General features: G+C 39.2%; 1 protein-coding gene across 1 annotated transcript in view; it reads left to right on the forward strand.

Moving 5' to 3' along the window:
• Positions 1-6,610: 6,610 nt before the first annotated feature.
• Positions 6,611-18,228, forward strand: part of LOC113235403 — a 78,011-nt gene continuing 66,393 nt past the window's right edge. The window contains exons 1-3 of the mRNA XM_026471081.1: positions 6,611-6,618; positions 8,359-9,219; positions 9,472-9,686. Coding sequence (XP_026326866.1) covers positions 6,611-6,618; positions 8,359-9,219; positions 9,472-9,686 — 1,084 coding nt within the window. The remainder of the gene's footprint in view (positions 6,619-8,358; positions 9,220-9,471; positions 9,687-18,228) is intronic.

Raw genomic sequence — 18,228 nt, forward strand, 5'->3', positions numbered from 1 at the left:
ATACGATTTAATTTTTTCTCTTTTATTTTTAAATATAATTGACAAATAGGAGATTGTTTAGATGTCTGTAATAAATTTTAACCTATACATTAGCTTTAACAATCTTCCACTGGAAGTGATAATTCGTTTTTTTTAATCGTCACTTGCTGCATATGGAAGACAATAAAGGAGGACAACGTACCTCTATCTAGGCAGGAATTTACGAATCATCCGCTACTAGTCACGAGTCTCCACTAAAGATAAAGAGTTTAGACCATTGTCCACCACGTCGACATCACGTGTTTTCCATTACTGTCAACATAACTTAGAAGCCGTTATTACATGCCACGTGGATTTGAACCGCCATCAAACTCTTCAATTGACAAGCAATCTTTCTCCCACTGATACCAGAACTTTATAAATGAATAATTGTAACTTTTTGTAAAAAAAACAACTTCAAAAGTTCGTGAAATTACATCTATTTGCCAAGTTTTGTGGAAATCTGGTTCTCTAGTTTACCACCCTTAGAGGTAGAATATTTAGAATAATAAATCCGAACATATGTTTATTAATACAAAGATCGAACACATAGAAAACTTTTTCGACCCGATGGGACTTGAACCAACAACTATACTGCACCGTAGAATACTACGGTACAGTATGGTTGTCGGTTCAATAGAGCAACAGCTTTTACCGACTGCGCTACCGGACAAGTTATCGAGTTGTCGAAATTTTTGTTAAAAGTCTTCGTACTGGATCTTTCGGCATTCCATAGTGACATCTAGTGAGAGATTTTAGAACCTTCTTCACCGCAGCCAAAAAAAAATGGATCGAAGAAGTTTCTCTATGCGTTCGATCTTTGAATTAATAATAATAATAAAAACTAGTGGAGGGGCTGGTAGCTGTAAAGGTATCTAACTGGGTGCCGGAATATCATAGATTTCTCATAGATACCTACGGCTAAAAAGTCGTTGAAAAACCAAATACAAAGATACGACGCAAGCATATAGAAAAATTCGTGAGGTCCGCTGGTTCGCTCCGTCACTTAGTTAGTATAGCGTCTGGCACGGTATACTAGAAGACGTCGCCGGATCGAAAGAATTTTTTCTGAGTGTTCGATCTTTATATTAGTAATTATAACAAACTAGTAGAGTAATTTCACATAAAAATAATTGAATATCAATGCAATATAAATTTCACTAGTGGAGTTGTTTTACAATAAAATTCATTAATAAATTCGAACATATTATTATCGACTACACTGTGTTCAGTGTAATAGATATTTTTATATCCCAAAACGTTATTTGAACCTTTTATAATACCGTTTACATTAAATCTCTTAATATAACAAGTGTAAATAACGCATGCAAAGCGCGTCTTCAGGTTTCGTATGCGAAGACGAGATCTGCCGAAGGGCGTATTGATAATCGGGGCTTCGATATCGCGACTTGCATAAGAACTTGATAAAACTATCGTTTTGCAGTTTATCAGTATTCTATGTCAGCAGTAGTTGAGCTCGTTGTGAAAGAGTTCGTCAAGGGAAGACTGCCACCTTACCTATTTCTGCCGCCCAACAGTAATGTGTGCGTTACTGCGTTCCTGTTTTAAAAAGTAAGGGTGCTGGTGAAATATAAAAATAAAAATAATAATGTTGTTAATAATGTTGAACAAGTAATAATTTTGGCTTCACTATTGCATTAGGCTAGTCCTGTAATGATAGTTTCTAGCTTATGTATGTAAAATAAATAAATATTTTACAGACATGGGACATGTCAACTTTTGTCTCTGGTTGGATAGGAGTGTCGCTTACCACCAGGCGTACAACGTGTTATTTCCGTCACTTGATATTATTTAAAAAAAAAGATAAAGATCCTCTTCAACATACGTCTGATTCTTCTTTGTCTTCTCGCTGTTACTACACTTTGGAACCGAAGTTATTGGTTTGGATCTTTTTCATGATACCAAGTGCCGAGACGAACAAGTCGTGCACCTGGTTGTAAGCGACACGCCGGCGTTGCAGTGCCACTCAGGCTTTAAATCACAAAGATCTGCAGGGCGCTGCCACTGTGTCCGTCACTCTGAGACATAAGTTTACAAGTCCCATGTGCCTGTAATTTCACCAGCACCCTTAACCCTTCAAAACCGAAACGCGCAAGTCTACAAGCCGAAAAAGCAGCTCAGATGTTGTCTTTAACATATACCTTTGATAAAATTTCACAACGATTAAGCTAGATTGAATGTTTTCATGAAGATTTATTCTTTTAATTACCTATTAATACAAAGATCGAACACCCAGAAAAAATTCCTTCGATCCGGCCGGATTCGAACCGACGTCTTCTAGCTTACCGTGCCAGAAGCTATACCAACTAAGCACTTATTCTTTTGTTAATAAATGTCACTAAATTATTGAAATAATATTTTATTACGTTTTTATCAAGTTATTAAAGTGTTTTTCAAGTAGATAGGTTCAGTAAGGATGTACATTCTTCGCTTTTTTTTAAATGTCTAAAATCAACATGTGCATCAGCATTAAGCTCAAAAAATTAGCGTCTTGATTCATCCGCTGATGTGTAAGAAACCTGAATCGGCAACAATTCTGGTTCGTATCTCTGTAACTACCTGTACGTATATGACTTTAATTTTATACTTATATATATTTGTAATAGTAATATCTCTTGGTAAAGATGAAGGAAACATCACAATAAAACCTGCATATCGAAGTAGGATCTTTTAGAAAACACGTGAAATCCCCAGCCCGCATTAGACCAGCGTGAGATGGAGGAGAACCATGTGTAGCAGTTGGACGCTAGAAAGATTTTGCATTAATATAAAATGTATTTTAACCGTCTTCAAAAAAAGGAAGATGTTATCAATTCCTCTGTATGTTACGCGATAACGTATTTGTGAACCGATTTTCATGATACTTATTGTGTTGGAAAGAGGGTACCTCAGTAGAGGTCCCATTTAAATTTGAAGAAAATATTCCCCCTTTAAAGGTGGCAAACTAGGGGATGAATTCGGTTTCGCGCACTTTCCGGTAACCGATTTCAATAAAACTTGGGAAATAGATGTAATTCCACGAATATTTGAGGTCAGTTTTTTAGTACTCTCTGCTGAGATTATGCAATACATTGTCATCAGAATATTACGCAATATTATGCTTCACTCATTGACTTACAAATAAATGGACGACGGGTCTAATACAAAAACCACGAAAAAAATGTCCCAAGTCAACCTATTCGAAATTTAAATTGTAATGTCATCGCAGTATCGCGCTGTCAGTAGAACAAATGAAGACTAAAGCGGAGTGTCGCGCTCTGTATACGATTTTAGCGCCTTAAAAGTGCGGACACTTTTTAGCGCGGACCCGACGTCCATATAATTGTAAGTCAATGGCTTCATTGCTCAATTCTCGCGATTAATTTTTACATGTAGTACTGTTTCCATTTCACGTCTATTATCACGAATTATTTAAAGATAAACCTAATCTGAAATAAAAATATATTAAAAAGTGTGGTATTTTAACATTGTTACACTGGTCACCCCTATCTGTCAACCTTCCCGCCGGTTTCATATATTCCTGTCATTATTAGATTTCCTGCTCCGTTACATGTAAAAATCTTTTTAAATACTGCTTTACACGATTAAACAAGTGCTTGTTAGGCTTCAAGTCTTTAAACATAGGAAGAAAACGAAAACGTAGCGATCGAGACAGCGTGGAGCTTTTATTGAACTTCGGCGGTTGGAGCAAAAAATCAAACAACGAAGAAGATTGATTGTTTTCAAGATTTTGAGATTCAAGATCTCTTTCGTTAAGCTCTGAATACACATCAGGTAAGTTTCATATTGTTATAGATCTAAAATACACAAGGCCTAAATCGATACTAGTCAAAACTACTCCTTCAGCAAATTTAGACTGGAAGCACCCGCAGCCGAATTACCAGACTCCGAACAGGAGACCAGCTCCAGCATCTCATCGGACTGCGGGCGCGATGTCCACACACCAGCAACGGAGCAGGCCGGAAGTAGACAACCGGCGCCACCAGCCAGCAGCGCGTGTACAGGCGACTGCCCAATAAAGAAGCGACCATAAATACACAGGTGACTATGCCATCGCGCAGGTTACAATATTTTTATAATTCATGGAAAAAACTCAATGTTGATGCAGTAGTTTGGTCATGGATTCAGGGTTACATGATTTCTTTTATATCTCAACCTTACCAAACTGTCTCGCCAAATAATAAACCTAGCAGTCCAGGTGAACTGAAAGAATTTAAAACTGAAATAGTCAACTTGCTTAACGAGGGTGCAATTTCAGCATGTGAGAGGGACAAGGGAACAAGGAGATTACTTATCCAGTATTTTTCTTGTACCTAAACCAAATGGTGATAAACAGGTTATATTAAATCTGAAGAATTTAAATTATTTTATCTAATATGCCCCACGAGAACCATAATTTGTTATAAAGATAGAACGTCCTCACTGAGATTAACTAATTTAGATAATTTGTTTTTGTGAGTTGCAGAAAACCTCATAGAAATGTGACAAGGCAAACTTTACGTCATTGGATTAAGGACGTGCTCCATCAAAGCGGTGTCGACACTTCAGTGTTTGGATCCCACAGCACGCGTCACGCGTCCACGTCAAAAGCCAAGTGTCTCGGAGTTAACATAGACCTCATACGTAAGACGGAACGCGTCCTCTTCAGTTTTTGCCAGGTTTTACAATAGAGAAATTGTCCCTAAAACGAAAAGTTTGCTAAATCGATTCCTAGCGAAGTAGCAAAGTTATAATTAATATAATTCTTGATGATAAGTACTTTAATCTTAAACAACGTGATAAAGTAATCTCTTAGAGATGTCACTTTTATGTGATTATATAATTATAAGATTAGTATAGATATATTAGTACCCATTAATAAGATTAAGTACATGATACTGGTATTATTATTTCTAATAATTATAATATCAAACTTTAACACTCTGTTTTTTATTTTTTATTTATGTAAAAATTAATCGCGAGAATTGAGCAGTGAAGCATAATTAATGATTAAACGAACTTAGTTGCACGTGAAGTTCTATCATAATTATGCGAGCTGCTCAATTCGAAGCGATTAATGAATACTCCCTCGCATATACTCACCTGTACTCACCCCGGTGTGACAAAAAATCAGCTTCCTGTCTCATTATTAGGCTTTTATCTTAATGACAGGAATATATGAAACCGGCGGGAAGGTTGACAGATAGGGGTAACCAGTGTAGCAGTGTTAAAATACCACAATTTTTTTAATAAATTTTTATTTCAGATTAGGTTTATCTTTAAATAATTCGTGATAATGGCCATGAACTGGAAACAGTACTACATGCAAAAGTTTATCGCTTCAAATTGAGCAGCTCGCATAATTATGATAGAACTTCACGTACAGGTAAGTTGGTTTTATCATTAATTATCATTGACTTACAATTATATGGACGTCGGGTCCGCGCTAAAAAGTGTCCGAACTTATAGGGCGTTAAAATCGTATACAGAGCGTCATTCACGCTTTAGTCTTCGTTTGTTCGACTGACAGCGAAGCAAGCAAAATTAGACAGTACTGCGATGACATTACAATTTAAATTCAACGGTTTAGCTTTTTCATATTCCTTTAAATGTCACTACGTTTAAATAGGTTGACTTGGGACATTTTTTTCGTGGTTTTTGTATTAGACCCGTCGTCCGCCGTTTATTTGTAAGTCAATGTTAATTATACATCCATAACAGGGTTCAAAGTGACAATTTATTACGATAATTATGTTGACAATTTTATACTCTGATCCATAATACTCGCTAAAATCAGTGCCACGATATAAAGCTGAGTAAGTCCCGTTTGTACCAGTCGCGACACGCATGATGGCAAATTACTGTTTATTCATGTAAATTGTTTTAACGTTTTTTTGTAATTTTTGTCCTTTTTTGATTTTGTACAATAAACAGTTTACTTGATTGAAATGGATAATAGCGTCTTCACAGCGCAACTCACTTCTATTATAGAATTGTAGACAACTTTAGTACTTTTGTAATGCAACCGTTAGATAGTATCTTGAATGTTTGTTCAAAACCGGCTACACCTGTGAAGAATACATCAATTCGCAGCCAAGTTAAACTTGCAAAATGCTGATAAAACATATGTACATGATATGAATACAACATCGGTTGCATAAAACTGTATTTTACATGGTTCTTTTATAGTAATAACAATATATTGTGTTTTGTTACATCGAAATTATAAGTTTAAGAATAGAGCTTCGTGTGAAAGAATTTGTCCAGGGAAATACTGTCTTACCTATTTCTTCCGTCAAGCAATAATGTATGCGTTAGAGCGTTCCGGTTTTGAAGGGTGCTGGTGAAATTACAGGCAAATGAGACTTAGTTCGCATAGCGTCTGGCACGGTTTGCTAGGAGATGTCGGTTCGAATCCGGCCGGATCGAAGAAATTTTTTCTAAGAGTTTGGTCTTTGTATTAATAATTATACCACATGAGGCTTGTTAACGTATTTCTTGGGGTGACGGGCGCGGGGGCAGCGCTTCTCAAATCTTTACGATTTAAAGCTCTAAATGACTCAATTTTTTATTCATTCCACATCCATCCGACATGTCCGAGTACGTATTATTTCTTAAGTAAATTACAAATTACTTAATACAGTAGTAAGACCACATTGTGAAACAATAATATGTATGTCTAAGTGAGGACATCGATCCTACATGTCCAAACAACCGTCGACCACGTCTTGTGCCACCTGGTGGAAACATCGAAGCAGTATGTAAGTGAACAAATACCTATTAAATCGAATTACCCGCTAGTAATGTTATTATATTGCAACGCGAAAGTTTAAAAGCGTATCGAACATGTTGTTAAAACAATTATAGATGTGGCTTTTGCCCATCTATATAAAATATAGGCAACGCTTCCATCTTTTCAGTAATAGTCCGTCTTTTTTGAAAACCGGAGAAAAATGACATTTGCGAGGTTGCCAATTTTCAAAAATTTTAAATAGTTATGTAGTTGTTGTCGACAGTTTTGTCGATAAATTGTGAAAGGAGGTAAAATGTTGCCATAAATGTCCGAATTGTGAATGTTACGACGTTCTAAAGATTACTAATTGCGCTATTGTATTTTTTATTCTTATTGTGACATGATATATTAGTAACGAAATCAATTATTATTCATACATATCTTAATAACAACAGGTGGATTTGATTATGTATATTAAATTAAAAGGAAAAACTTTAAAATATATTACTCCTATTTGTATTTTTATAGACATAGTTCCAAATTTCGTGTACGTACATAGGTATGAATTTTCAAAAATTGACAATTGAAATGAACTTGTGCCTCGTAATCGGACGATTAATCGCTCGATGATGATTCAAATAAAACAAGTTCTACTATTTATTAATTTTTAATCGTAACCAACATTCAGTCGATAGTCGATATAACATTTATCGACTGCAATCACTACCTGCTTGCAAGCGGGCAACACTGCTGCGCAATGAACAATCATTTTACTCCATCTTCAAAAAAGGCAGGCTATATCTACCTGCATTTAACTTAAATGGTCATTTAGTTTACCTCATGTAAACTCAGAACCTATTTTACTGTTGGATAGATCTCATATCGTAAGAATTATCGTATCCGGACCGTTAGTAGGCTTTAATATTGGATTAGATTTAGTAGCATTAAATTTTTTCGTGAAAGAGTGCGTCCAAGGATATACTGACTACCTTACGTATTTCTGTCGCCAAGCAGTAATGTGAGCATTACTGCGTTCCAGTTTTGAAAGGTAAAGGTGTTGGTGAAATTACAGGCACATACATAGGGCTTGTCAACTTTAGCCTCAAGTTGGCGCTGTGTCCTTCAAATCTTTGCAAATTAAGGCTCTGAAAGACAGGAGTGTCACTTACCACCTGGCGCACGACTTGTTTGTTCCGTCACTTAATACCGTAAAAAAAAATTAAGCATCTAGTGCAACGTATATTTATTAATCAAATATATATAGGAGGTTTGTTACAAATTTAATAACATGTATATATAATGGCCGTCCAGAAGTGCTATAGAATGTGCATAGAAAGTTCACCTCATAGCGCTTTTCACACGATATTATTATGTTTAGAGACATATTTTCAGCTGGAGCCTGAGAAGAGGTAGATGAGGGTATGTCTATTTAACAAAACACAATAGAAATAGCAAATTATCCGTAATTAAAAAAAGTAAAACAACAAAACATAATTAAATTGTGGTACTATTAAAAATGTATGCAGTGTGCTCTTAGAACAATATAAAATAACAAAATTAATAATGACAACAACGTCTGACTCATAATAATGCTAACAAAATCCTAGAGGCGAGCACAAGCGGCAAAAGGTTGAGAGGCCCGCCGAGCAACGCACTTACGCCGAGGCCACCAGGCCTGAACTCATGGCGGTAATCACATCAGCCAAAACTGGCTACATACGGAGCCCCGATGCCGACATGGTACAGGTGGCCCTATGTAAGCTCCTCTCGCAAGGAGCGGAGGAGTGCAGCGAGGAGGACGTCGGCCCACAGTTTCGTGGTAAACCTGTCTACAGTGACGGGTCCCTGAAACTGTGGTGTCAGGACACAGCCACCTTCCAGTGGCTAGAGGATGCCCTTAGCACCATCAGGCTGCCATCCGGGGAGCCCCTCTCATTGAAAAATGGGGTGGAGGCTCCCTGGAGGGTGGTCTGCGGACTACTCATCCCTGGTCACTGGGAGGATGCGCGTCGAATCGGCCGCATCCTCAAGTGGCAAAACCCGTGGGCGGAGGCACACCGCTGGGTTGTTCACAAGCTGCAGCAGCACAGTGACAACTCTTTCGTAGTGGTGAGCCTCCCAGAGGAACTCGTCCCCGCTGTCCTGGGGCATGGCCGGCGCCTAACCTTCCAGTTGGGCACGGTCTACCTCAGGTTCAGATCAAAGAGGGGCCTGTACACCGATGTGCCACCCGAGAAGACGGGCACATCAGCGACGCGGATGGACGTCTCCCCGGAGCCCTCCACCTCCTCCAATATTCCCGGAGAAGGTGAAGGGCCCTTCTCGACCCCCGTCTCTGCGGACGCCGCTGTCAAACCGGTGGCGACCAGCAGCGACGACGAGTGTGTGTTGGGGATGGGAGACATCCGACTGAGCGAGGACGTGGACGAGGAGCTGCTATCTTCTGATGGCGGTTTCCCCCTCGCTCAGTAAACTACACATCGTCCAGAGCAACCTCCACCACAGCCAGGCCGCAACGGTTCAGCTCCGGAAATGGTTGGAGGCTAACAACACAGCCATGGCACTAATCCAGGAACCGTGGATTAGTGCCCGTGGCCAAATAAATGGACTCTCACACCTGAGAGGTAAGCTACTATCGACTACCATCTCAGATAAACCTAGAACTTGCATATATTACTCGAATAACTTACATGTACAGCCACTAACTGAATCTGTTCCAGAGACCTGTGTGCCGTAAAGCTTTTAGCAGACGCGGCCACGGGTCTGCCTGAAGTGGTGCTCGCCTCTGTCTATATGGCGGAGACTGATGTGCCACCACCGCAGGAAATGGTTCAGCTAATCAACTACTGCGAGCAGAACGGCCAGAATATCGTCGTGGCTACTGACTCCAATGCCCACCATCCGTTGTGGGGCATGGATCTCGCAAATGATAGAGGTAAGAACCTAACAGAATACTTATTCACAACTAACCTTCAAATCCTTAATAAAGGTATAGTACCAACTTTTATAAATAAAAGATGTAGAACTATTATAGACCTAACCCTAGCGTCAGAAGGAGCAGTGGACCTTATCCACAACTGGCACGTGTCCGAAGAAGCATCCTTCTCGGACCACAGATGGATAAGATTCAGCCTAGAAACAGCCATTAAAGAACAACAACCGAAACGGAATCCCAGAAAAACCGATCGTAAACTATACACGGTCAAACTGCACCAGAACCTGGGAGAACCGGGAGCACCGGGAAGACTACTGGGCACAGCACAGATAGAAACACAGGTTAAAGAACTAACATCAAACATATTGAACAGCTATAACTCCGCATGCCCACTGAGTGACGCAGCCCCGCGACAAGGCCAGCACTGGTGGGGGCCTGAGCTTGAGAGGCTACGAAGAAGGGTAAGGAGACAGTTCAATAGAGCAATGAACACATGCGCGGATGAGGATTGGGAAAACTACAAGACGGCCAAATCCAAACTAAAAAAGCGCATACGGTTCAGGAGCTCCGCGTCATGGCGAGGCTACTGCGGGAACATCACGTCTAGCGCACAAGCAAACAGAATAAGGAAAATCCTAGGCAACTCACATTCAACTGAGCTAGGTTCAATACGCAAAATAGATAACACATACACAACCTCCCCTGCGGAAACGGAAAGAACCCTACTGGAAGTACATTTTCCAGGATGTAGGTTCGTCCAAGACGACAGGTGTGTAGAAATGAACTACACTACATCGATCCATAACTGGCGATACGCAGAACAAGTAGTGACATACGAAAAGACAAAATGGGCAGTAAACACCTTTGAACGTAAAAGTCATATTTATACCGAAACCAGGAAAACCCGACTACACTGACGCGAAGTCCTTCAGACCTATTAGCCTCACATCATTCTTCTTGAAGACATTAGAAAGGATATGTGACAGAGAACTGAGGGATGGAGCACTTAAGAACATTCCATTACATGGTAACCAACATGCATACAGCCAAGGCAAATCCACTGAATCGGCCCTACACGCCGTTGTGGGCAAGATAGAAGTGGCCCTTAAAGACAAAGCAATCTGCCTAGGCACCTTTATAGATATTGAAGGAGCCTTCGATAAAACGAACTTCTCCAGCATACAATCAGCAATGAGAAGACACAACGTAGATGAAGTGCTAATTAGCTGGATTAGCAACATGCTGAAACAAAGAACAATAAAAACAACAGCAAATGAGACCCCATGGGCAATAGTAGCGAAGGGGTGCCCTCAAGGAGGGGTATTGTCGCCTCTGCTGTGGAACATGGTCGTAAATGACCTTATCATTAAACTCAACAAAGAACATTTCTATACAATAGGATATGCTGATGACATAGCTATACTGGTAACAGGAAACTATGCCAATACACTCTGCGACATTACACAAGCGGCTCTCCGAATTGTGGAAAGATGGTGCAGAGCATATGAACTATCGGTAAATCCAACAAAGACGGAACTAGTAATGTTTACCGACAAACGACTACTAGGTAACTACCGATTACCCAAACTCTTCAGCACAGAACTACAGATATCAACCGAAGTCAAGTACTTGGGAGTAATACTGGACAACAAGTTGAATTGGAACAAACATATGGACAACAAAATTAAAAAAGCCACTATCACCTTCTGGCAGTGCCATAGAATGGTGGGTAAACAATGGGGACTTTCACCCAAGATTACACTATGGCTCTACACTGCGGTGATAAGACCCATGATCAGTTACAGCGCGATAGTATGGTGGCCAAGAACCAAGCTGACGACCGCAACCGACAAACTGGACAAATTCCAAAGACTAGCGTGCATGGTGACGACGGGCTGCATGAGGACAACTCCAACTGCGGCCCTCGAAGCGATGCTGGACCTTCGACCCCTCCCACTGTTCATCAGACAGGAAGCGGCGTCAACAGCAGTGCGTCTAAACAGAGCCGGCCTCTGGAAGCACATGAGGACCCCACATACAGAAATCCTCTACAAGTCTGTCAATGAGGAACCGCTACTGGAGGCGGTTGTGGATAGGATCCCAAAACAATACATCTTTGACAAGAAATATAAGATACAATTATTTGAAGATCCCAACGAAGGACTGAACCCCAGAGAGGTCCGAGTCTTCACCGACGGATCTAAAACAAACTCAGGAACAGGTACTGGGGTATTCTCAGAAGACCTCAATATCAGGATATCAGCACCGCTTGGTGACCACAACACAGTATTCCAGGCTGAATGCATGGGCATCAAGTTGGCAGCAGAAGCAATCATAGCGAGAAGAGTAAAGAACTACTCCATTCGAATACTCTCCGACAGTATGTCAGTACTTCAAGCACTGAATAGCTATGACATAAACTCAGGGCTCATTTACGAATGCCATCAAGCACTCATGGAGGTATGTATACAAAACCACGTAACTCTTCAGTGGATTAAAGGACACAGCGGCTCACGTGGCAATGATGCAGCAGATGAACTAGCCAGGAAAGGGTCGGAGACGGACGCTGTAGGACCAGAACCGATAGTGTCCCTCCCCTCCCAATGGTCTAGAACAACTATACACAAAGGTACAAAATCTTCACATAATAATACATGGACCACCCTTACGGTTTGTAGACAGGCGAGGGAAGCACTCCCAACGCTCAATGCCAGTCTATCTCGAATACTAATTAAACTTAAAAGGCAAGAGCTTCGCACTCTAACTGCCGCCCTAACGGGTCATGGTCCATATAATAAACACCTTTTCAATTTAGGTATCACAGACAGCCCTCTATGCAGAGCGTGCATGGAGGGGGAGGAAACGGCTGCGCACATCCTACTTCAGTGCTCCGGCGTGGCCAACTACAGGGCAAAATACCTTGGAGTGCCAAGGTCGCTCCCCGAAGTCTTCAGCAAACCAAGGAGGCTGCTGAGATTCCTGGAGGAGCTTGGGTGGCACGAGTAGGACCCTGCACCCACCACACGCAAAATAGGCGCTTTGTCGTCGAGTTGCGGATAGCCCGTTGCACCAAGTACCAAGTAATACTAACAAAAAATATTTAACAACTAGACGTTTTACATATGGCAGTCGACGCCGTTTATTTGTCGCGTTAGCGTAAATTCTTTATGCTTTTACAAAAGCCAAATAAAGAAGCTATATATCTCTTGAAATCTAACCTATTCCTGCATGCGTAATCATGACTTTGGAATGCAACTTTAGGTTTTACTCTATGTATCTCCCATAGTAGGTACACCAGTCATGCCAGACTTAAGTTATACAAATATTGAAAATTGTTCCTTATGTAATTTACAGTGTACTTAAAATTGCATTTCCAAAATGGACAGGTTAAGCTAAACAGCTTAACTATAGTTTCTGTTTAAAACCTTTAAACAGCTGAAATCACAACCATACAGATATAACTAGAACAATTTTTCCTTCAATATCTTGACATCAAAAAGTATAATTTTCATTTAATGAAACAAAAAACACAATTTCGTAACGTGCGATTCGCGAAACATTGTAATGCTTCCTAAAGGCTCTTTGGCTTCAAATTAAGTGCTTGCCATAATTTCGTGGACGACGGGTCCCTCTCCAGAGAGATATTCATTATATTTATCTTGACTAGTTTGTGTTAGTTTCGTAGCAACGACATTTTAGTGCTCGTTTATTAGCAAAATTTCACAACTTACTTTCAAATAAGTTTCGATGAATGAAAAGTTTTGGAAATTGCTTAATTTGTTTCTAATGTATCTATAAAGAAATTGTAAATGTAACCATTTGTTGACTTTTGTCGATAGAACTTCAACAAGTAGGTACACACGCAGAAAATACTACTGACAATCTGACAATGAATGCTTTATTACAGTGATGTCACACGATACGTTGTATCGCCATCGCATCGCCTAAACGGTGACGCTGCGTTGTACTATATAATATAAAGTAGAACTACATGCAACATGGTGCATTGATACAGCGCGCGGCGATGGAATGCTTGCACGTCAAACAAAGGGCCAGGAAACGAAGCAGGGAGGGGTACTGCGGTGCGTAAAAAAGCGCGGTTACGTTGCAATACCGCATTGCAATCGGTTCGTTGAAATCATAGCGTTGCGACGACGCCGACGCAAGAAAGCCCCCGCGTGGCAACGCCCTTAGGCATTTATTATTACTACAATAAAGACCTATTGATTCGGCAAGTAAGCGCTTTGTGTCTGCAACTATTTTCTATGTATCATATGTTTTTCGTGAATCCAGCAAAGAAAATATTATTCATGTAGCAAAATTTTGTAGTTCCATAAACTTCCGTTAGATGGCATTAACCCATTTTTAAATCGCGTCTTAAGATTTTCTCTCAAAGATATGTATAATCCAACCAAATGTTTACTGTATAAGATAAATACGTACTATTTACTTTACTTGGCTTACAAGAATCGAGTACTTGTACAAATAGCCATAGAAATCAATCTTTTGGCACTTTGACAACAAAAATGATTTGCGATGTAAACACTCATCGTTTATGGAAACGTTATTGTAATGACAAAGTTAGGTTAGGGCTTAGCTGACAATAAAAACTTTGTTATGGGAATTGAACACCTCTGGCAGCTTTCAACCTTTAATTTTCTCATTCTGTGTACACTACATATTCAAAGATGGCCACTGAAAAAATACTAGCAACATAACTCTTCTTTATATATTGTGACGCTGCACTTGAATACCACAAACACCTTTCTTTAATTTCTCTCTCTCTCTCTCTTCTCAGTTTTATTATTCCCATCTAACTGGTGGAGTCTACTTTTCTGATATTTTCCCTTCACTTTACTGTGTTGAAAATTTTCAGAAAACACGGCAGCTCTTTGATCTTCGGTGAAATGATCTGTGTACCTCGTGTTCGGTCTTTCTAGTTTCCTGGACCCAAGATGCTTTTCATTTTACGTTTCCAATGCAGCCGGGAGGTATCCTTCTCATAATGTCCATACCTCAGCCTTACTCTCTTGAAACTTATCAACGATGTCGCGTACACCGAGGCTGCATAAAACGTATACGTTACGCATTTTATCAAGCCTCGTTATTCCGCACTTCAAACGAAGCGTCGTCATCGCTGCCACTTAGATAGTATATCTTGCTTAGATTGTATCTTTGGTCTTACAGGGGTAACAACTATTTTTTTAAATTAGAAAAATGTTTCAAAATAAATAAATACTAGACCACATAACATACGTTGCTCTGATCCCAAAGTAAGTAGCTAAAGCACCTGTATTATGAAAATCGGCAACAACGATGATACCACAAACCATCACACCCGAGACCATATTGCAAACTTGTTTTCTACACTGTCCATATAAATAAAATTAACTTGTTCTTGTGCGAACATTTTATTCTACGACAGGAGTTCAACAAGAAATATTAATTTGTAGCTTAAATTAATACATATTTATGCTTTCATAATGTAATAAAAGCATACCTAAGAAATATATTTACAATATTTACCTTAGAAAGGTAATAAGAGAAAAATTTGTTTAAATCCACCTAATCTTACTAAGGCGAGGCACCGGAGGAGAAGCGGGGAAAACTGTTTTGCTGGATCTAATAGATTAGGTGTTTAATATTAAGTAACTGTCTTACAAAAAATATACGGTATACCTAAGGATATTGCCTAAAGAATGTACTAATCTGTTACACGATAGGGTGTACTTTATCCGATCATATAAAATCTTAAAAACAGGCCAAAATAAAAGTCTAAAACGAATTATTTAAGAATCTAACTTTGTACATAAGTTTTATATGGAGAATTTCTCTTTAAGTAGGTGCTACAAAGAACCTGCTAAATTTGGTTTTCAACTGAAGCCTTATATGCTATTAAATTCACATTTATCCCAAAATTTGCAAATTATCCAGCGGTTTAACGACATGCCGCACCACCCGCTGCACCGTCAGTTGCCATCGGTCGCCTGGCAACGTCGGATCTGTGTCAAATTTTCTCCTGAGCGATCGGGTTGCGGGACGCGAGAGGCGACTCCCCACACCTCACCTCCTAAAATTTAATAACTCGCCTTAAGTACAAGGCTGTACACTTCCTATAAATTAATGTAAAAGGCAGTAAAGCAGATTATAATTTCAAACTTATAACACACCACTTCTCACGTTGTGGTTTATTAAAATCAAAATCAAACCGTTCTAACTGTTAAATAGATCTTCCCCCGCGAAATTTCATAACCATAATCTCCATATTATTGAGATAGAATAATGACAATGAGCATTGATAACAGTAAACACGCGCTTTACGATTGGAAAGCGGAAAAACCGCTTGAATAAACATGATTCGTAAATGTTTTATGGCATTCGGATTCAGCCAATAGCAGGCTCAGGAAAAGTTTTAATTGGAGAAATAATCTTTAGTCGGTACGTCACACTTATTTCTAGTATTTAACCCTTAACGCGAAAAGAGGAGAGTTATACATATATAAGCTCACGCCCTTGTCCCTCAGGAGGGGTAGACAGAGATCACGGAATGTTACTCTATCCTGACATACTTTCGAGCCTCCCATACATCAACTACCCTTTTCATACAACTCTTTTTATACTTGTCGATTCGGATCCCAGCCTTTTTGAGGATGTCACTGATCGGGTCATTGTAAGTCCTTCTAGGACGTCCTCTTAAAACCTTTCCATCCACATTCGTATCATAAATCTGTTTGGTAATTCTTCTTACATCCATCCGCTCTACATGCCCAAACAATCTCAGCATTCCTTTCTCTATTCTAGTCACCACATCTCTTTCAAGCCACATCTTTCATGTATTTTTGTATTCTTCACGCTGTCACTCAACTTTATTCTACTATTACCTCAAAGATCTCATCTCCACTGCATTAATTCTACTTTCATGCTTCTTCTGCCATACCTAACTTTCACTACTAAACGTCAGTGTAGGGGAGTTATAACTTTGAAGTATTTCTGTCCATGCGTCTGCATATGTTGCAGCAATGCTGCAATTCTTTATAAATTTTATGATATAGATAGGCAGAGTATTTAGCTTCAAACGGGATAAAACTAAAAACAAATAGTAGAAGAAGAGCTCTTTCTGGAAGATATCGTTCTGGGAGTTTATTCTTTTGAATGATTTTCATTTATATCGCAGGAACGTTTACGACAACTCAATATTTACACTAGCGAGAACAGTTTCTATAAATTCATTCACAGAAAAAGTTAAAATTAAAGTGCGCCCTGGGAATGCAACATGCCTAGCTATAGCATTTGCAGTGCCATTCAGAGCTTTAAATCGCAAAGATCTTATGGGTACTGCCACTGCTTCCGTCACCCTGAGACAGAAGTTAACAACCCATGTGCCTGTAATTTCACCAGCACCCTTAGCGCCAAATTACTCGAGGTGAAAGTTGTGTCATGTACATTACAACAACATGCAAATTCATGCAGACGCGCGTTTGCATCGATGCTAAGAGTCGCCATATGTAAAGACTCTAATGCTTATTTATTAGGTGCCTTTACACTTATTGTACAGTCGATGCTCTAAAGATACCTGACCCCTGACCGACCATTTGGTTCTGAGTACATAAATGTGGAGAAAAGTGTTAAACAAACTTAACATTTCACCTGTGAACTGTAAAATTCATTTTTGTGTAACCTTCTTCTCTTTCTCACTATTTTAATGTACTAATCGATAGGATCAATGATAAGAATATTATATCTCCAATAAACATTTAGTCTTACAATTAAAAGTCATACATAATCATGTATAATAAATACATATATGTATACTATACTAGCTCATCTCCTATTTTACCCCCTTTAAGATTTATTTTTATGACAAAAGTAGCCCATATCCTTCTCCTGGGTCCTGTCTATTTAGTCCCTTTTAAGCGTGAAAACGTAACAGACAGAGTTAATTTCGTATTTATTACATTAATTTGGAAAGTCAGTCAAAGTCAAGTACGTCGAAGTTTTCTACATTGATCCGGCGCCGTTTACAGTTGAAAAACAAACGCGATTTAGATCCAAAAAAAGTTTAATTTCCTATGTATAACAATCGCAAAAACCTAAGAACTTCCATAATTACAAAGCAAAAACTCGATAATTTTAGAGTAAGAACTCGATAATTATAAAAAAAAATATGATTAGTGAAGTTTATTATAGAACATATCAGTCAAAATTATTTGTAACAGTTCGAACCCTGACCAAAGTCTCAATCGTTCAATTATCCGTTTACGCGGAACAAACGCCGCCATATTCGTTATTTCGCCGAGAAGACATGTTTATTTTTCGCGGAAATGAAGTTTATGTTCAGTGCCATCAAGCAGAACTTTAATTAGCGCCATTTAGTTAATCAGGCTGCTTGTCAAGTCGGTAACTCCAGCAATAAACAAAGAAAGGTAATTCATATCAGTGTTTAACGCTCATAATATAGGCAATCACGAGTTTCGGTGTCTCTACGGATCGTGCTATGGGTTTTCAAAGAGATGCAAAACAAAGAATTTTATTTTTAAAAACA

Source organism: Hyposmocoma kahamanoa, unplaced genomic scaffold (genome assembly GCF_003589595.1).
Source record: "Hyposmocoma kahamanoa isolate Upper Pololo Valley unplaced genomic scaffold, ASM358959v1 87, whole genome shotgun sequence".
In the NCBI taxonomy this organism is placed as follows: domain Eukaryota; kingdom Metazoa; phylum Arthropoda; class Insecta; order Lepidoptera; family Cosmopterigidae; genus Hyposmocoma; species Hyposmocoma kahamanoa.